Source organism: Cygnus olor, chromosome 4, assembly GCF_009769625.2.
Source record: "Cygnus olor isolate bCygOlo1 chromosome 4, bCygOlo1.pri.v2, whole genome shotgun sequence".
Taxonomy (NCBI): domain Eukaryota; kingdom Metazoa; phylum Chordata; class Aves; order Anseriformes; family Anatidae; genus Cygnus; species Cygnus olor.
The window spans coordinates 16,849,651-16,871,993 of NC_049172.1; the positions used below are offsets into that span (position 1 = coordinate 16,849,651).

The 22,343-nt window shown below is 33.9% G+C and overlaps 1 protein-coding gene across 2 annotated transcripts in view; it reads right to left on the minus strand.

Moving 5' to 3' along the window:
* Positions 1-22,343, minus strand: part of SGCZ (sarcoglycan zeta) — a 444,208-nt gene that overhangs the window by 43,063 nt on the left and 378,802 nt on the right. For both annotated transcript variants that reach the window (XM_040555999.1, XM_040556000.1), the window contains exon 5: positions 9,634-9,756. In XM_040555999.1, the coding sequence (XP_040411933.1) occupies positions 9,634-9,756 (123 nt within the window). The remainder of the gene's footprint in view (positions 1-9,633; positions 9,757-22,343) is intronic.

The following is a 22,343-nucleotide window of genomic DNA, read 5'->3' on the forward strand; positions in this document are numbered from 1 at the left end:
ATGTAAACTTGTCATTAGCCACAACGAGGACAGGAATTAACAGTCTCAATGTAGGCTGAAGGCTGCAGGCCATATTTTTATAGGAGATTTGATTTTATTTTTCTGGAATGGCTTCCTATGAGTGAAATTATTCCAAGCTTATAGGAATTTGCTATGAATAAGCTTTGAGATGTATTGCAGAGCAAAAATAATTTGAATCTACATTTTTCAAAGCTCTGCCTGCATACCTGGATTATAAATATCTATGGATAATAGTGAAGTCCAAAGTGTTACTGGTGGAAAAGTGCTAACTTCTCATCTGAGTAAAGCTTTGTTTCAAATTGTGATTGCCATGGATTCAAACAGTACCTTCCTGTGCATACTTCAATAATATGATGCAATGTATCATATCCAAAGTCAGAAATACAAATTACAGACTATGCCGCTAACAATTCACCCTTTGCAGCTTTTCCATATCAGAAAAATGTATATTATATATATAGTTTTCATTTATTCATTTTATTGGAATCATTGTTTTTACATATATAGAGAAAGAAGAGAGAAAAAGTTACAGCAGACAAAGATCACCCTGTAGTATGTCATGTTTTGAACATTTAAGGTAAAAAATACAGTTAAATGTTGAAGGCAGAAACATATGCTTATTCAACAACAAAACACTCCCAATAATCTATATTTATGTCTCTGTTTTAGAATCAACTTAAAGATCTATATTTATTCTTTCAGTTGTTTTCTACCTAAATTTAGTTCATTGACATATGTTTTGGAAGTATAGTATTTGTTATGACATATCCTCATATAATTGCACCATGCAATTTATGCCTACTAAATACATTAGCTCATACTGAATGTTGGGTAAAAATTTTGCCATTTAGATAAGCCCCTTCTTCCCCCTCCCCCCCCCCCCAAAAAAAAAAACAAAAAACAACACCAGTCTATAGTGGCTTCACATAGGATTCAGAGAAAACAACGTGCAGTTCTGACATGTATTACATGAAGCACAATAAGAGGAACTACTGTGTATTTTTTGGAAAAATTCAGATGCTAGCAATATTTCCTAAAATGTAATAGCATTCCTCTTGTTTCAAAAGCTTCACAAATTGAAATTTAAATGAGCTCATCTTCCCAGCATTTAACTAGAATACTGTTCCAGGACAAAGCAAGGTATTTTTGGTCTGCACTATCATTATTATATTGTCTCCAAATACCCTTTTTGTTGAACCTAAATCCTGTAGTGCTTTGCAGCCTGACCCTTATGTTCAACATTCCTTTTTTTTTCTTTTTTTTTTTTTTTTTTTTTTTTCCAGGCAGTAATAAATCACAAGAAAGTATTTTAAGGCAAAAAAAGAAAGTGAGAATGCAGGAGCTCCTTTATGATTCACCTTTCCCTCCTGTGAGTAGCTATATTTTAAAAATAGAGATGGGTCTGACTGCTCTAATTTAAATGTGCATTTTCAAATCTACCAAAGCCTGAGGGCATGCAAGTGTCAAGTTTAACTCATGTTTTTAGAGTTGGAATTTTACTACAAAATCTGAATCCAATTCATATCCAGTTCCTTTATCAAACCTTTCTGAATGTTTAGTGTTTGTTTCAAAATTAGTTGGTTTGGTCTGGTTTAAGAATGATCTCAGTTTACTAATAATGGGACAATTTTCTACTGGACTCTTAACACTTATATAGACCATGTAGACTTGCCTGTTATCATGCCATTCAGATCCATGAAAACTGGAATTGCTGTAAATTACATCTCTGAACTCTGGCACAGTCATTCAACAGGGAATGTGCAATATGACTGGGGATATGGTTACACCTATTGGAAGTTTTCCCTAATAATCTTCATTCTTAGATTGGCAACAAATATCCAATACCTTAAGCTTGATGTCAAAGGTTTAACCAGAAGACAGATTCAATCTGGAAGTTAGAATCAGTCTTTTGATCAATATTGAACTGTATTCCTGTACTCGATCAGAGCAAATAGTCTCTTCACTAACTTAGGGAAGCTGCTGGCTACGGTCTGCCAGCAGTTTTGAATGAAACAGGTGATAGTCCAGATTTCTTTTAATAACTGATAATATCTCCTCTCCCCACTCCCACACCCCACCCCACCCCCAAAAAAAGATGAATATGGAAGGATGGAAGGAGAGCCATTCAGAAAGAACAGGTTACAGAAAAATTGACTCTCCGGGTAGCCAGGTAGGGGATGATTTTCCTCTACCTAAACATCAGGAGAGTATTGTTTTTCTGTTTTGTTTTGTTTTTAATCTTTTCCATTCTTGTACCTGAGTATATGCTATTTCCATCGATAGAGCACAACCTTCTTGAAAATTTCTCAGTAGAATGGCTGTAGCAAAGTGACTCTATTTTCTTGGGCTGCCAGGTCCACAGAGCTGTCTGCACATTTATCTCCTTTTGGGTCTATGTCCTTTGCAGAGACACTTCTTTTATTAAGTCCAGTCACTATGTTCCTTAGCATGTTTTTCTTAAACTGACAAAAGTCAAAATCTTTTTCTTGCAAACAAATTGCCATTATCCTTAGATAACTGCAGATCTCCAACGATCTACATATGCACCTGCAAGCTGATGTAAGCACATACTGATTGCAATCTGAGCTGGCTGGGAATGCATTCTATGTTCAACAAGAAGATAGAAATGTATCTGGACAATGTCCTGGGAAAGTAATTTATTTATTTAGTTTCACCACTTTTAACTTGCCTACAAAACTTTCAGTTTTGGCATTCACATACATCTGCTTGAAATCAACTCTACAGTTGCTCCTTGAAAGGAATGCCCTGAAAGGTTGCTCTGTTGCCAAGTGTTCAGATTCCTGCAATAACAACACCTTTCAATCTGATCTCTCACACAGAAAAGTCTGGACGTGAAGTGATTCTTTGATATCTAAATAAGCGTATCTGAAATCTTATTCACTCAGTACATTTTGGGGTACACATTATTATGCTCATAACTGGGGAAATAGAAGTTCTATATATGTAATGCATTTTTGTTAGACAGATGCTGATGTAAGAATATTAGTTTATTCAGTTGTCAGGATCCTGAGAGTCTGGCATATCTACTTAAAGGTTTAAGTTTTTACTGCAACATCAAATACAATAGTTTTACTATGGTCACTTACAATTTGGCTGTGTAGGCAAGCTTAAAGTGATTTAGTGTTTCTCTTCATCTTGTTTAAATTCATACTACAAGCTCCATCTGTCCTGAACGACTATCTACCAACTGAACATGGCAAATCCAAGATCTTTCTCTTTCATACCAAAATTTCTGGCCAGCCTCTGACGGAACTAGATATACGTCTACTGTCATAACAACGTACATCAAATAAGCATTTATTTTTCTACATTTCAGTACTTGTTATAAATATTTTATTTCTACCCTTCCAACCTAATTTGTAATTCATATATATTTCCTCATATTTCTGTCATATTTCCTTTTTATAGCTATAAGCCATATTTCTACTTTATCATTTCATTTTAACTACTCTGGAAGACCCTTCTATATTTCAGTTGCCTGCAGACTCACAGTCCTACAACATAATCTTAAAATCAAAACTGAGGTAGTGATACACTTATCTGCATGTTAATTCCAGATATTATTAGAATATTATTAGAATGTAAGTATGGAGGTATATTCTGAAGTTTTCCTTGATACATCAAGGCTTTGATCTTTAATCCAATGGAGTATATAGATTTGATCAAAGCCATGCTGAATCTCTTATAATTACAAACTTTAATGTTTATAAACTGTAATGTAAAAAAAAAAAAAGTGCAATGAAAATTATTTGCAGCATTTCATAGATTTTTCCCTGACACTACACTGGTGTCAAAATAGATTAAACCTACATATGCCCTACTATTAATCTCAGATGGTTTCCATAAAAACTGAAGGATGCCTCCTCCCGTCTTTCTCTTACTTCCATCTTTCTACATAACTTCGCTATTTGACAAGGCTCATATGAGGTCACAATGGTCTGCAAACTTTTTCAACCATGCACAAGCCTCAATGCAATTACAATTCTCACTCTTCAGGTAGTTATATCAGCTCACACAATACAGACATGGAGCTACAAATATCTGAAAAGTTTGGTGTTTCAATAAATAATGGAAACAGTTGTACTCTATAGAGCTATTACTAAAAGCTTGGTAAAACATTAACTGACAAGATTTAATTAGCTTCTTCTTTCTTTTTAGAGGAAAAATATTACTGATAAAATATTAATTATCATTGTAATAAAATTCAGCTTTATCCAGGAACGACTTGAGGTTCTGTGCTAAAACAGATCACACTACTCAGATAAGCAGCAACAAGAGATGAAGGAAAATAAGCCAGCAGTTGAGAAAGTAATAGAAAACAAAATAAACTATTTCTCCATAAAAGTTAATAACATTTCCCAAACAATCTAGACTGTGTTATTTAGAAAAAGTGATAGTTTGTTTGTGGCCTCTAGAAAACACAACTGGATTTGACTGCAGAACAGCAATGGCTTCCAATGAAGACCTTGCTTATTTTGTAAATCCATTTTTGCCTTGACTTTTAAAAAACATTAATAGAAAAGCAACATGTGCAAGTGCAACTGATTTATACTTGTAAGAAATCAAGTTTCCATATTGCTAAAGAGTATTGGAAGAAGGGTTAGAGATAAAAACACAGTTGTAAAAATACATAAAATTAAAGGTTCTGATAACGTGTTTTTAGCCTTAAGTTAGCAAACCACCTCAAAAGTCAGAAGACAAAAAATTCAGTTTGTTTGCCCCAAAATGTGTTTTGCCTAGAATACACAGCTGCTAACTCAGTTTTGGTTAAAAAAGAGGTGGAAGACAAACTGTACTAACACACACATAAAGTGAAAGATTTTATAGAAATAATTACATCCTTCTTTATTAACAATGTCTCAGAAATATGTGTATTGAGCTAAGCCTTCTTAATCTGTTTCCTCACAAGTACTGTGCCAGACATACAGCCAAGTCTCAATATACGCTTGTATTCCCACCTGTGTCACCAATCCAGTGTTTTCAACTTCTTCTGCAAGAACAACATATAAAAAAGATTGCACTGCAATTAAGAGAAATATGAAATAGATAGCTAGGGCAGAAAATTTTGCATTAAGATTAAGGTAACAGAAGTCAAAGAGATACTCTTGCTCTGTAATTCCAGAGGGAGTGAAGATGACTCTAAAAAGCTGTAGACATTGTCCTTTCATTTGGATAGGGCAATAAATAAGGGATAGACAAAGGTGCAGAAAGGAACCTGGGAATCCACTAGAAACTTAGCCACTTATTCCTGCTTATCTCCCTGCTCTTTGCCAATGTGCTTATTTCATCACATCTTTCTCTTCCCTTTTTCAATGAGAAGAGCTTTCAAAAGTTGTATCGTTACAAGGAAAAGCAGAATTAGACAGGCCCAAAAACATCTTTGTAGAAAATTTGAAAAGAATGTGCTTAAATTTTCAGAATTCAAAGTAAAAAGGTCATAGAAGTTTGTGATATCACACAAATAATTCTTTTATGTGGGGGTTGGAATTTGAGATTGAACTTCTAAGAATTATTCTTTCTTCTGTAAGAAGAAATTATTATTTCTTCTTCAATTGGAATATTGATTTCAGTTTACTTTTGTAGCCTTTTATTCCCCCTGGTAATTACTGTTAAGGTAAAACTGTTAGAATCAGTCCAAAACCACTGCCACGTAGAAAAACTTTGGATAGGTAGCCTTTAAAATGTTTTTATTCACAAGGTTACTAATGACCACCATTTGAAGCAAATTTGTTGTTTCAATGATGGTCTACAGTTTGATACCAAAAAGGAAAAGCTGAACCTTTAGATTTGCTGTAATTACTTAAGTAATGTGTAATATGCTTAAGTAATGAACTGTCTTTCTCCTTTCCTTGAACGATAAAGTAGAAAAAAAGCTAACAGATAAAAGAAAAAAGTAAAATTACTGATAAAAGGAAGAATAAGCAGAAGTCTAAATTCAATCAGCCAAATGCTTAATTTGAAAGAGATAATTAAGGAAGATATAAATTGCTGCAACGTCTCTTAAACAAAATAAAAGTACTATTCCTGACTGTATTTTTCTTATCTTGGAAATATATTTGTATCTGTATTACTAGCTTATTTCTTCTGTATCCTTCTTGCTGGAATAGACTGACTGTATGAAAATTGACAAAAACAAAAATACTACAAAAATAATGAGCTGTAAATTTAGTCCTTCATTTACTTATTAATCAAGAATTTCTTATACTGCCTTAATGAAACATTATTTTTTTAGAGCAGTGCAATACAAAAGCATCTTTCTAAATTGAGAAGTCTGACATTGCCATAGTAGTTTATAAATGCCCATAGAATGGGCATGCTTATGAAAATTAATTATCAAAATGCATCATTTATTAGACCCACTCACAGTGAAGTGTTTCCAAAGAGACACATTTCACAGCTAGGCAAGAAAATAAAGTCAAGTTTTCATTGTAGTACTATATGTGATAGTTTTATCCCCAAATAAGCACAGCTTGTTTTTGCTTTCTGATACACATATTTTGTTTTCTCTGTTATTCCACATCTCTTCCTATATTCAGCCCAAGGTGCCATGATTATCAAAACACACACTTGAGAAAAATGCACTAAAATAAAATCTCATTGATATTTGACATTATGATGCCTTGCCACATTTCATCAGTCATATCATCATATAGAGTAATGCAGTCTGATTGATGCAAGTCACAGGGACTCATCATCTTTCATGTATTTGCTGAAGAATGTAAAGGTATCACACAATCTTTGGACAGAATTCAAAGAATTAGAAATAAAGGTTTTGCTATTTTATCTTTCCATGAAGATAAGATTTTTATTTTACCCCTCTGGGAGATGTTTTTTAAATAACTTTCTTGAGATTGCATGCATCATATAACTTCTAGTCTCCTCCTGGAAATCCATTTTAAGTAATTTCAGCTTTAGACTGAAGTAAACAGTAAAGCATTTTACAGCTCATTACAGCTTTAATATTTGGCTGGAGATTAGTACTTCTGCTGAAAAAGGCATTTTAGGGATACAGAAATTGGGCTATGAGAGATTTCTGTGTAAGCCTTTCAGAAATGCTTATTTATCTAATACTCTTCCCTTCTGTAGAATATTTTTTTTCTCTTACAAGATGATGGAAGGGCTAACATAAACTGGGCTCTATGGATCTAAAGCATAGAATTTTGAAACTAACTTTTTGTAGCCTAATTATGAGATAGTTTACTGATGAAATCTGATTTTAAGACATCAAGATGATTATCCAGAGATATGAAAGAATGATCCTAACTTCATTAAACTATTTTTAAATACATAAGAAGGCAATAATTTTCAAGAGATTTTAAAAAATAAATTACTCTTTCAAACTGCAATTACAAAATACCTTAACATATTTTTCTGAAGAAAATGCCATAAATATTGGACATTAGGCTATTTAAATGACATATAATTTGTATTTAACTCCCTGACCTAAATGAAAATACTTAGGGACTAGTAAATCTTTCAATATGCAATGGCCAATTTTCTTTGTGATATTTAATTGCTGCCTAAATCTTTTGTTTTCTCTTTCCCTTTTTTTCTCTTTTCTTGTGAGCAAGAAATTAATGTCTATGCCTACATTTTTATAACCCTAAAATAACTAATCCTAACGTTTGCTTATTTTTCTTCGTAACTACAAAGTGAAAATCAATTATTTGTACAAACAACTCTAGTACTAAGATTCTTTGGTGGGAGTCAACTGGTATACAGCAATCCCTGAAACTCAGATGGTTATATGAAAGCAACATTAACTTAGACTTTCCTAGACATTTTTTTTTATTATTTTTATTTTGTGCTTAATATAAACATACATACGGTCAGGTGTAATTCTAGAATTAAGGAGAAAACCCTGTTCTTTTCACAAGGAAAAATCTTATATGCCATATCAAGCATCACTAAACAAATTTTCATTATTTCTTCTGCTTTCTAATACCACTGAAGTCAGCAGGTGCTGTGGGTACTTAACTATGGCCGCTGAAGTTAAACACAGTTGAGCAGTGCTTTGGTTTTGAAGTCTGAGTAAAAAAAATTGCCATGATATCTACAACATACAATCATATTTCTTAATGTCAGGAAATCTAATCCTCTGTGCCATTTGTAAGATGTTTTAATTTGTAACTTATTGCAGACACTTTGGAATCCCCCGTGTCAACTGTATGTTTAAGATTAACTTTCTCAGAACTTAATACTCTGATCAAGTTTGAGCCCTAGTAGGGTTCCAGTATGACTCTCTCACGTTACTTCTTCTCATGTTACCGTAGTTATTCTCTTATGTTTTATTATGAAACAAATTATTGTAAAATTACTATCTATGAAAAAAATGCTGAGTCAATAAAACATCAATTTCTGCTTCTCCTAAAACCAAATTTAGTAAATAGATGAAAATCACTGTATTGAATACTGCAGCCTCACTAAACTGCCTGCTCGTGAATGTCATTTCTTTTAGTTTAGCAGTATTAAAAAGATTGTTTGGCTACAGAGATAAACAGAGATCAGACAGGAATGAAAGGGTAAGAAAAGTAATCCACAAATTCTGGCAAGCAACAATCTTATTTATTCTGAGGCCTATAAAAAAAGTTCAGTCTCAGCTTGACCCTGAATTTCCTGCTGTATTTTAATGCTTTATCCAGTGTTACATTAAAGTAGAACTACCTAATAATTTTTTTAAATGCTTATACTTGCTAGTAATGTATATCATAGTTTTACAGACCAAAAAGGGATCTTACCATAATCACCAAAAAAAACCAAAACAGAATCATCTTGTACTTTCTACACAATTGAACTTTCAAATTAGTAGGCTCATATTTCAAATTCCGAAGTTCAGGCATACCCAAATACAGACTTGACTTAAAGCTACACATCCATCAATGACGAAGCAAATTTAAATTTTGAATCTCATTCTAGATTGTGAGTAGATAGCTCAAGTCCAGCCCAAGTTCAGGTAAGATTTTGTTAATCAAAGTTTAAATATTTATCTAAAGCAAATATAGATGATTTTTGTTTTCATAAGTTAACACATTTCTAATATCAAATGGGTTACTGATACATATATACGTATGCATATTACAATAAGAATTGTATTTCTTGGTCTATTGAACAAATGTTGAAGTCAAGAAAAGACTTCTACTTACTACAATTCAGCTGAGCCTCCTAAAGTAAAATTACATCCTTAATTCACACAAAAGTTAGACCTGATACTTTGAATACAGAAAAACCAAGAGTCATGGTATATAACAACAATGTTTATCATTGTGAAGCCATGTTACCTAAGCAAATGGTATAACTACCACAAAACAATGCTTTACTAACTGTAACAAATAAAAAGCAAATCACTGTGTTATGGGTAATGGGTGGTCCTCCACAGGTGGTCTTGTGGAGTTTAAGTTCAAATCTGTCCTTATAGCAATTTCGTTTTTAGATTATGCAATATCTTTTGGTTGGTCAAGTAATCTCACTGATGATAAGATATTCTTCTCTCCAGAGGATGAAAATATTTGCAGATGACTGACAGATTAATTATTACTAAGGTGAGGAAAGGAAAATGCTAACATTCATTTAAATACCATACAATTACCTTACCTGTTACTTTCAGTCTGTCAGCTCCAATGACAATCTCATCTTCATCTGCAGAAAACAACACTCTTCCACCTTCACTTGACCTCACTTCAAACCTTTTACACTGGGCCTCCACAGCATCAGCTCCTGAAATAAAGGAAGTGAATGTTTCATCTGAGATAATTTGTAAAAAAGAAAAAAAAAAAAAAAGAGAGAATTCATCAAGAATTTATCAGTAGGCATGGGGTACCCTAAACGCATGGAGTACAAGAGGCTTAAGGGGATTTTATCAAATAGTGGTCTTATGTATAAGTCTGGTAGATAGTTTGTATTATAAAATAATATTAAATGATTTTATGGAGTGATTATTTCACTATTGCATATCAGGTTAAAATTTTAAATAACTATTGAAAACATCTATGCCATCATCCTCATGGCTGTCCTCTGGACCTGCTCCAACAGGTTGCTCTGGATGGCATCTCTTCCCTCCAGCGTGTCAGCCACACTACTCAGCTTGGTGTTGTTGGCAAACTTGCTGATGGTACACTTGATCCCACTGTCCGTGTCACTGACAAAGATGTTAAACAGCGCTGGTGTTTAGAACAGTACAATTTAGAACATACTTAAGAGCATACTCTGCGTGCTTGATGAAATGTCATTTCAGACAGAGCTTTCTGGGCTTTGTTCAGCTTAAAGTGGAGCTTCTGGCCAACGGGAAAAAAAAATATAGGAGCCTACTCCATGAAAATCAAATACTCAATGCAGCAGATAATGGTATTTTTCATCCAGTTCTATTGCTAACTTGAACGGCAAAAATAACAAAAACAAAAACAAAACAAACAAAAAACCAACAAAAATCAGACCACAATTCATCTCACGTTATGAAATATAAGTACCATATGTCTCAAAGCTCCAAAAATCTAAAATAATTATGAAATCAAACAGATCTATGGGACTGCATCTACAAGTGCAATAAAGAAAATTTGAAGATACCAAACTGTTAAGTTTACTATATTTGCAGTTTACATGCTTTATCCTTATTCTTCAGTGTTTTGCCTGTTATTATTTTTTTAATTATTATTATTTAATTTTATTAATCACTGAAAGCAAAAACTTCATTCTGAAAATTTTGTTAAAAAGTGAGGAACAGTATATACCTGTAAGGCAAATTTCAGAATTTCAGGGAATACTTACCTGACATTTTTTCCCCAATCCCTAATTAGATTTCTAATGTACACCTGGAACAACCCATCAGCACCAATGTGTGAAAATTATGCAGAAGATGTCGTAGACAAAGATATCCATGTATGTCATTTCAGTCTATCAAACTGGCTCATAGGTTTACTTTCATAATGAGGAAGTTTTCAGTTTAATATGTAAATGTTCAATATCAAAATATATAAGAAATAAAATAATTGTGATAACTAACTTTGGATGAGGAACTGCAGTAGCAGACCTTAATTTGCAGGATTGGCTATATATATAAACAACAACAACAACAAAAAAAAAACCAAACACAAACAATTCCTTCTACTAAGAAATGAATATATTTTAGCTGCTTGGCATTTGTACCTCTTCAGCATCACATTGCATATAAGTAGCCCTATAATGCAGCTAGTTCAAACTACAATTACAAGACTAATTCTACTTTTTTTTATGCTATACAAAAGCGGCTTTTACTTTATGTTGCAGTCACGTCTTAATGGTGCATCACTCAGTATTACTTATCACTGAAACAGTGGTTAGTGTCAAGCCACTTGAGAGATTTCTAACAAAAAATTAATACATGTTAAGACAGTCTCTTTGACGTGGAACCTGATGTAAATATTATGAAAATGGTTTAGAAAAGTTAAACTGCCTACAGAGTAATTAATGCTATCAAAATAGAATTCTGTTTCATAACATTTTCATTTCCCGGTTGAAATATGAGTAAGCAGTTGCATGTGCAATGTATTCGTATATTATCTTCTCAGCTGTAATGCAAATTGCAGTGTCGCAAAAACAGTCTACAAACATTCGTGCCTCACAAAATATCTGAATGTTTAATAGTAGTATTAACAAAATGAAGAATCATCTCTCTGTGCATTAAGAAAGCAAACCTTCTGAAATTTTTCACTCAAACTTGTAGAGCAATCAGACTATCCACTCTGCATGCTTGTTTTTAACTAATCCAGAATATTTTATCTGCTTTGATAATGAATATGTCAGTCCAGGGAAACATGCAAAAAAAATCTGACTTCTAAATTATGTTTGGAAAGGTAATTTCTATCAAACACATGGCCATCCAAAAAACTTACTGGCTATGCTAAGGATAAATGTACTTTACACTAAAGATGCAGTCAACTTCTCTATAGCTTTAATCAGGATGAAGGCAAGACCATAGAATATTTTCTTGTCCTCTTGTGTCCAGAAAAATTACATACTTGTAATTTCATTTGTATAATGCTGAATTAAATTAAGAATCTTTAAAATTCCATTCATTTAAAGCATATGGATGAAGCATATACATTTCATATTCATCCATACAATGTAGATACTAATGATTGTTTATAATACGTGCTTGTTGCACAGCAGTTGCATAATTGAAACTATTATTAAACTGGTAAAAGTGGTACAAAATATAAAATTATTCATTTGAACTAGACTACAGTGAATATATGTTAAAGGAAAATGTTGGGCAGCACATACAACGTAGATACAGAGAATTATATTACTGTAACACAGATTAATATGAATGAAGATTAAATTTCAAGGCAGAAACTGTCTATTTTGAATTTGTATAGTATCTAGCTTGATTATTTATTAAATAATACCATAATAACAACCATGAAGAATGCATGCTTTAAAAATTTTGCTTTTTAAAGTCAAATATGACTTGTATGACTTTATTATTATTCAGGAAAAAACAAATTACAACCTGCATTGGGAATTATAATAAGTACTACCAAGAATTTAGCCAGCTTAGAGTTTAGATATGATTATTAAAATCTGACTTTAAAGGCTGAAGGATAAATACTCCATTTACCAAATATGATTTAATTCTGATCAGGTTGAAAACTTGATTTGTATAAAACTATAATCATGCAGTGGAAGTATAAATGGTTGTTGGTTTATGCATAGACAGGTGGTTTGTTGTTGTTGTTGTGGAAATTTCTGTTCATCCTGGGTAGCACACAGTGGTTTCTTTCACTGCTTGGAGAGCATGTACAGTCATTACAGCTTGCTGGCCAGTTCAGTTTTCCTCTACTGGCAGAGTTGAACTTCTTCATAAATTTTGTGGTTATGCATATTTTGATTAACAATGCACTGTATCATGTTTTGTGCTGTGGGCAAGAATATCCAGGTTTGGGGTTCTTTTTTTTTTTTTTTTTTTTCTTTTTTCAGAGTAGTTTCCACACTAGTTTCAGAGTAGTTTCAGAGTTTTCTACTAGTTTCAGAGTAGTTTTTCCCTTCCAGTTTTCCATAAAATTATGTAGCAGAAATAACAATACTTGTATGATACTTGTAAACATGAAAAGTGATGTAGAAAGTCAGAATTGTAGGGACAAGACAGACAAACTAAAACCATAATTTTCCTAATTGCACCCATGGTTTCCACCCAAACATTATTTTAGACTTAGTTTCAATTTTTTAAGAATGTCTGAATATATAAGAATATCATTTTAAACTAAAAGAGCTTAGGAACAGATTCTTTACTCAGAGAGTGGTGAGGCACTGGCACAGGTTGTCCAGAGAAGTTGTGGATGCCCCATTCCTGGCAGTGTTCAAAGGCCAGGCTGGATGGGGCTTTGGGCAACCTGGTCTGGTGGGAGGTGTCCCTGTCCATGGCAGGGGGGTGGAACTTTAAGGTCCCTTCCAACCCAAACCATTCTATGATTCTATGGGAATATTTCTCATTTAGCACAAAACAAAACAAAACATTTGGGACATTACATCTATATTCCAAGAAGATCTAAGAAGAATATGTTCCATCTTTCTCAGCAGCAAAACACTTCATTCCCACTCTCAACACCAAGATTTAAAATAGTAGAAATGTTAAAAACAGTAAAGTGTAAAGCTAACATTTTCTTTGCTTTATCTTGTGGTCTGTTTCCAGCCATCTACATTGCATTTCCATTCATTCCCAACTTACTGAAACATAAGATGAAACTGAAATGTATGAGGAAAAGTAACTATCAACTTTGTACAATGCAATGGTTCTTTGAAATACGAATTAACATACAAATTATTTATACATTTAGTAAGACATCACAGTATGCCCTGCCATTAATTTTGCTTAATTTTGAGGTCCTGAAAACAGTTGCAAAACAGCCTTAATATTAGCAATCATGGGGGAAAGAAGAAAATGTCTGAAAAGAACGTTTGGCAGAAAAAAGTAGATTGTAGTTGCTACCATCTTTAAATGAACATATTAATTAAAATTAACTTCAGGGAGTACATAGATGGAGAGTTATCCTATCACGTGTAATAAACAAATGTGATCAAAGAATGCATGTATTGCCGAATGCAAGGCTATCCAAACTGGAGCTGCTGATCAGATCCAGTTATTCAGCCAGCTGACAAAGAGTCAAATGGATGCTGTGAGGCTTTCTGGACCAGGATCATCATATTCATGGAAAAATAACCTTTAGATCATCAGTGTTAAAAAACCTAAGGCCTGGTGAGTGGAAGCAGTCTGTGATTTCACTGAGTGCGATACAACTCATGTAATTGTAGAGATCTACATGTAGTTACTTAATGAGATTCACGTAACAGCCAAGGGAGAAACAGACATTTGAGCATGTGATACATTTGGCCTCCTTCCGGCATTTACCTTTAGATAATATTAAATACATTAAAAGTTGTATTTTTTCTCTTCTGTTGATAAAGACATTCTGTGTGTTTACATCAGATGTAGATGAACACTAGCAGTAGTGTCTGGTTTCTAAATCACCTTCCTTGTCCACCAGACAGACAACAAATTCAGATACAGAAATAGATAAAATTCAACCACATAAAATTAAATACAGAGCCTAGAATTCAAAGCTAATTACCATGAGTTTATGATCTTTGTAAATGCAAAACAATGAAATTCAATGTACTGTCTTCTGATTCTTCAATGAAAAATGGGTTATTTAAACATTTATTAAATACAGGATATTTTTGGATGACACAGTAAGGCAGTTTTATGAAAATGTGTTGATGCTTTTGAGATTGGAGATAGAATAGAGAAACCTTTTTTATTAAAGATTCAACCGCCAGCTGGGTCTAAAACCAATATTTTTGAAATATACACATAGATAAAATTCTGTTAATATTCATAGGAATACTAGATATCATACTATTTTGGCCACCAGAGGTCTCAGATATTTTTCAGTGAATGCAAATGCAATAATGCAAATGAAGGAATCACACCAGCTGAATAAAAGCATTGAGGAATTTGAATAAAGGGAGCTTTCAGCTGAGAGCAAGAGATCTGCACAAGCAAACATTCACGGCAATGAGAACTTATTCTGTGTTCTGTTTGCTAAGAAAGGGAAGAGACCATCTTTGCTATATCAAAAAAGGGTGAAAGTGACCCTTTGAAAAAACCTAAATGACACTGTCAGTTGTTCCTGGCCCTGCTATGGAGGTGTCAGAAGGCTATTGCTCTTATGAAAGGTTGACCTTTTAGGTTTTCCCCTGCTCAGACAAGGGAAACTTGAACAAGTGCTAGGCCAGAAGTAATAACGCACATACTGGTTGTCTTTTTTAGAGACAGACTATAATGAATAATACCTTTTGTCAACCTAAACTACTGGCATAGGGACAATCCCCTCCCCACATTTATGTAAGAAATGTATATAAATGAAGAAAACTAAGTAGAACCACAGTATAGTGGTAGCATGGTTCTTCCTTCTTCATGTTCTACAGACCCATTGGTACCCCTAAAAGACTAGTAATATAAAGCTTAAGACTCAGTCAAATGGAAGCTCACATGAAAATTCTGCCCTCCCAGACAGATTTTCCCTCTATGAGCTTCATCAAAAGACATATATAAATTGTCACCTTTGCAAAAAATCCTTCCTGCAGCCTGCTTTCCTGGTGCACGTTGGGACTGGATCTGCAGATATGAAATTATGTATGAAAGTCATATAAAAGTTGCAGCAGACAGCATCTGTGTGCTACTTCTATATGAGGCCACATCTACACAAGAACAAACTGTGCTTTTCCCCCTACTATCCTTATCATGTTATATTCTGTCGGATATTTTCAGAAATTACATTGCTAAACCTGATGACATGACCTGATACAGTTGCCCATAGGTTTTTCTTCAACTATATGGATTAAAGTAAAATGTGCTTCTTTATGGTTGCTTGAGCTTTAAGTTAACAGTTTTCTTTTTTTTTTTTTTTTTTTCCTCTTCTGTAATGGCTAAGAGCACATGCCTCATCTGCTCCTGTGACTGAGCTGAGAGGTTGCAACTGTAGCTATACTATCTTGAAAACTTATACAGGTCCTTAGATAAGAAGGCTAAGCAAGTCTAAGGAAGATATGCCAGGAATATGTATGTTTTGCTCTATTTATAACCTTAACAAGTTTAGTATATTCAAACATGAGCTTGATAGTTAAACAGAGACTTTTGGGGAGATTAGTGAGTTTCCTATCTAACTGATTTCTCTCATATAAATACATTATAAGCATATATAAACAGTACACATTATATATATAAAGTTATAAAAATGTTAAAACTAAATAATACATATATAGAAATTACTGAATTTAAAATTAAGTTATTAAATACATTTAAATATCAATTAAACAAACTAAATTAAAATTAACAAACTAAAACCCAATATGTTATTGTTTATTATATTATTATTGTTTATTGCATTATCTTTTCTACATATGTTCTCCTCCATTGTACAGGAGTCTTTTTTTGTGATATCAGCAAATAGCCACACTACATTTGATTATTTCTTCTTATTAGCTCTATTTATCATCTTCGCTTTTATTGACGAGCTGAAATGTTCAGCTCATGCAAATTAATTAATTATAATTATAATTTTGTTGTACTCCAAAGTGTATATGGAAATAGAACATTTATTAATTTTTCCTTCTCATGATGAATGAAACCTGCGAAGTATTAAATCTTAAGAGAATTCTCCAAATTTTCAGCATTATACTCAACCTTGGAATTTGTAGCTTTCTGTGATATAACTGTTTTTTATCACAATGGAAATCATTTACAAAACTGAACATATACCTTTCTGAAATGAAGACTTACTGGAGCAGTCCACACATTACACTTTTGTACAAAATTAGTGGGAAAGGTTCCATTGTATTGGCTGAATTAAGCTATAAGGTTACTGTTATGCTTGGATACTACATATTTTATGGAAATCTAAGGCCTGCTAAATCTCTGTATTATTTACAGCATATATTATTTACAGCATATTCCATGGAAAAGGAATGAGAGTTAAAAAAAAGACAGAACAAAACATATTACGAGATACATTACTACATGCTGTGCTAATGAAGATCACATTCAAATCAAATAGCATGAACAAGCATAAGACAGTAAGGGGAGTATGAAACTTCCTCATTTTATAGATCAAACTCTGAGACAAAACAATAATGTTGCATTTGTCCTTGGAAAATACAACATATTGTAGATTATAAGGTTATTTGTTCCTCTCTAAAACTGTTTCTATTTCTAGTAATGTATTTTCTTTAGGTAATTTTAGTCTGATTTTTCTATTGAAGATGCTAAGATATAGAATTAACTTCAGATATTCTATAGAAAATCACTTATTTTTAAGTCTCTACAACCTTGGTTTTCTCTTTTCTTAAAAACAGATCTGATGTTTGACCTCTTCGTATCCCTTGAGACCTTATCTGTCAACCACATCCTCTAAAATAATTGCTAATCATGCAAATACCTTTGCCTGTTTTAGCATTCTGAGGTGAATTTCACTGGAATTTATATTGAATAAAGTGAAATATACTCACGACACCTAAGGGTTCTTTACCTTTTCTTGATTTTTACCTTGTGACTTTTTTTTGTCACTAACTCTTATGTATCTTGCTTTGTAAAAATTTAAAAAGAAAAGTATTTCAGTTTCATCTTACTTACTGGTACTATTCTCTTTAAGTGTTAGACATACTTACTCTGATTTTTTTTTTCTTATTTTTAGGTAAACATTTTTTTTGTAGTTTGTTACCTTAAATTAGAAGCTAATTTTTAAATTTTATTTGTACACTTGATTTACACTTACTATACAGAGGTTATTTTTCAATATTTCTTCATTTCATTTTTTTTTCTTTGGATTTTATTAAAAGGATATAAATTGTTTTTTTCAGATGCTTTTACTAGTTTTTCATGAACTTTAGACATAACTGGTTGTGACAAGGAAATAGTCTATGGTATCATTTACAATGCACTGAATTATAACTTTAAAAAGGTTTCTAAATGAAAATTAAATAGCAGAAACAAGAATGAAACAAGATCTGCAATTTGCAGACATCAGAACAACTAACATCCACTACGCACTATAGTATAGGGTGATGAGGGCTCAGCCTAGCTCTCAGGATACACCCCAGTTTTTACAATATCACTTTAGAAAATTACCTGTCTCCTTGCCCTTGGCAGCGGGACAAGGGCCAGGCACGCTGCAGAAGCAGGATAAAAGCAGATTTAGGCTTTTAGTTTCTGAAAGTGTCTCTTTTGATTAAGGTTCTTGATGGTGCTCACTACTGACTTGTAGCACACAGAAGATGCAATCCACTGATGAAGACATCTACATCACATCTACCTCAGATTCCTACCCTGCTACACTTAAATTCTGTGCCTTCATTTGTGATTTGAATCACTCCTAGGTAGTCTACCTTTCACATATACCACTTAGAAAGGCTATAGGCTATATTCATAGCTTTCTAAGACTGTCATAAGACTAGGATCTTATGACAATGGGACAAGTTTAGCATCATCGGAAACTCCGAAGTGTCCTCAAAGGAATGTATAATTTTGAAGGAAGGAAATCTAACTCTAAAAGGAAACGTGGATGGTTCTATGAACTTGGAGGTAAAACCTGCAGCATAACTGGACTTTTTTTCAGGGACTTCCTGAAAGGAAAAGCTTTGGTAATATGACAAGCCAAGTAGAATCACTCCACCACAGAGAAAAACAGATGTGGCAAGTTAGCATCTGGCTTCATACATAAATTCTACAACAAACAAACAAAACCAAAAACACACAGACACACACACAAGCAAACAAAGACCCAGGAAAGACCAAATTAGAGACAGAGGATTAGCAGACTTCCCTTTGGTTCTTAAAAGACAGGTCATTGTCACAACCACTCTCCATCCTCTTCCCTAACAAAAAATCACTTGTTTCCAGAAGCAAAAGGGGTAGGAAGCTTTCAGTGACTGACTGACCTGGACTGAGTCCAGGTGCCTTGGTAACCCATGGGAGATAGGAGCAACAGAACAGTTTCTCCAAACAGACCATCTGTCCTAATCTTCACAAATGGAAACCCATGAAGTCTTGGGACTCTAAAGTTAGAATAACTTCTTTTAAGGGCAATGTAGTCCTTAATTTAATTTTATTTTTTTAAATGCTCACTCCATAATATTTTGATCTGTAACTGATGTTAGTGATTCAAGAATGGATAACTATTCCAGGTCACTAATTAATTTCAGATTTATGGAATGCTTTTCCTCACAGGAAGAAATCTAGTAGAAATTTTAAAATATTCAACCAATCATTCATTCAGTGCCATCTGTTCGTCATTCAGCTGCAACTGCAATATTTATCACCATAAGAATAACCTTTATTATAGAAATTAAAAAAAACCAACAATATTAAATATATATTTGAAAGTCCTTTATGTGCCTGAGACATTACATCAAGATACCTCTGCCCATCTACAGATGGCACAATTAAAAATCTGGCATAAGACAGAATTTGAAATTCCATAACGTTCTGAATGGAAGCAAAATTATTAAAAGGCAAATAAACATAATTATCTTGATTAATAAGCACAACAAAACAGCCATGATCTAGCCATGGACATTAACTGATATTTTCCAATGTGATATTTCATTTTCAATGTTATACTTAAGTTGGTTTTGGAACTGGATATTTTTAGACATAAATAAATAAATAAAATGTAATTATAAAAATATTTTATTTGTAAAATCTAAATGAAAAGTGAGTTAAAACAGTGATCTAAAAACACATGCTAGTTATAACATAATAGTGACTTGCAGTTTCTGATAGTCCAGAGATAGCTGAGGGCAAATTCTAGCAAATAAGTTGTTCTTTTTTCTTTTATACTAGGCATTTAAGAAATATAAACTAGGACTTTATATCTCAGAGGTTTGTGATTTTGTATGGACAAATTATTTTCATGAAAAAACAAACCAGAAAGACCAGACAAACATTTCCAGGCTTGACTATCTACTTGCATAAATCTCTTTCAAATATAGAAATTAAGGCTATTTTGCCATAGCTGACTCAGTAAGAAAATTGCTAAAAATCAGACTTTTTAAAGATAGTTGAATAAAGAATCCAAGTCCTGAAGGAAATTAATTCTCACCCACATTTTTGATAAAACTCTTTGCTATTACCTCAACATCTTTAACAAGACCAGCATGCTATTTACTTTCTTCTTTGAAGTGTTTTCTGTAGCACTGAAGTAAAGGAGAGCATCAGAAAGATCTCACTGTTATGTTTTTTAAAAATTATTTTCCCGGTTAAGTTTAAAAGAGCTTCACATTTATTTGTCCTTCTTTTGTCCTTCACCTAAGTCACTCCTAGTGGATTAATAGAATCTTACCAATATTAATGACCTGTCTGAACATCGGAGGGTGGGGACAAAAAAAAAAAAAAAAAAAAAGTAAAAATAAAATCTTGATGTCCTGTCAGGGACTTGTTAAAGGGCCAGATGCTGTAGGTAATTTAATAATGCTTAGCACACAGCAGCAGTCTTGTGAATGTCATGACACATGCACAGCACATGCTTTTGCAGTTAAATGAAGCTTTAGCAGTTAATAATACTAAGGTCAAAGAATTAGTGCCATCTTTTGAAGATGTATGTTGTATTCTTCAAAACCTGTTTAGATATCTCCAAATAATGTCTATTTCTTTGACTTTGGGGATTTCTCTCCTACAAAAGGAAGTCACTTTTTCCTGCTTTGAACATTTGGGCTGTAGATATGCCGTCTATATTGGCCAACCGTGCATGGGTAACAACAGCAAGACAGATGGCAATGGATTAATATTTAAACAGTAGCACTTCTGTACCACCATGCAAACCATTAATGACATTTTCCCTCAAAGACTCTACCTCTACAATTAAACCAAACCCCTGCTTAGAGTTGCCTATCCTCTGGTATCATACATAAAATTTCTTTTTTTTCTTTTTAATACTGAGGATTAGATATTTGAGAACTGAGACAAAATATCCTTTTTCCTAATTATCAGTGCCAAATATCCGGAAACAGTGGAAGTATTCAGACTTGGATTTAAAATATAATCAGGTAAAAAATGTCATGGTTTTGTCTGGGATAAAGTTAATTTTCTTCATAGAGGCTCACATAATGCTGTGTTTTGGATTTTTGATGAAAAAAGTGGTGATAACACACTAATGTTTTAGTTGTCACAGAGCAGCGCTTACATGGAGCCAAGGACTTTTCAGCTTCTTGTGCTGCCCTGCAAGTGAAGAGACTGGGGGTGCAGCTGGGAGGGGACACAGCCAGGACAGACTCTCCAAAGATATTCCGTGCCATACAGCATCATGCTCAGCAACAACAGCTTGGGTAAAGAGGAAGGGGAGGATGTTTGGAGTGATGGTGTTTGTCTTCCCAAGAAACCATTACGTGTGATGAGCCCTGCTGTCCTGGAAGTGGCTGAACGCCTGCCTGCTGATGGGAAGCAGTGAATGGATTCCTTGTCTCGCTTTGCTTGCATGCACGGTTTTTGCTTTCCCTAGTGAACTGTCCTTATCTCAACCCATGAGTTCTTGAACTTTTACCTTTCTGATTCTCTCCCCCTTCCACCTGGGGAGAGTGAGCGAGAAGTAGCGTGGGCCTGAGCTGCCTGCTGGGTTAAACCACAACAAATAAAAGCCTATAAAGAGGAAAGGTGAGCAGAGGACTGATGCAGCATCGCTGAAGTAACTGTTGATAATTGAAATCCATGTCAGCTTATATCCAGTTTCACTACAGATGCCCCAGAGTCAAAGCAAGCCTTAGAGTTAAGTCTGGGATGAAACATTAAGGGCTCACACCTAGTGCACTGGACAGCCTTCATGCTCTTGCTTCCCCTCTAGCACCACTGTCAGAAAATCACTAACTGCTCCCTTTCATCCTTTTCCTACCATCTCTAAAGTGACAGTGGGTGCAGAAGATCAACCGTTGCCCTCTGATGAGGAAAGAAAGAGGCCCATGACTGCTGCTTTTGTAGAGGCGAGCCTGCAGGAAAGCTGCGTGCAGCCAGCCCTCTGCGTACCCAGCATTGATCACCAGCTGCTGGGACCTGAAGTTTTCCTTCAAGATTTATAGCGAAGATATATGAGAAACTGAAACAGCTGCAGAAGAAAAAAAGGAATGCAACCAGCCCAGGAGCTGCATACAACTTGAAGGCTTTCTGAAGCCTGAACTTTAGGAACTTATCTCAACTTTGGGAAGGCATCTTTTCCTCCATGTGCTTGTCCTTTTCATATCAAATCTAGATTACTGAAAGAAAAATACATTGAAAAACAGCTATT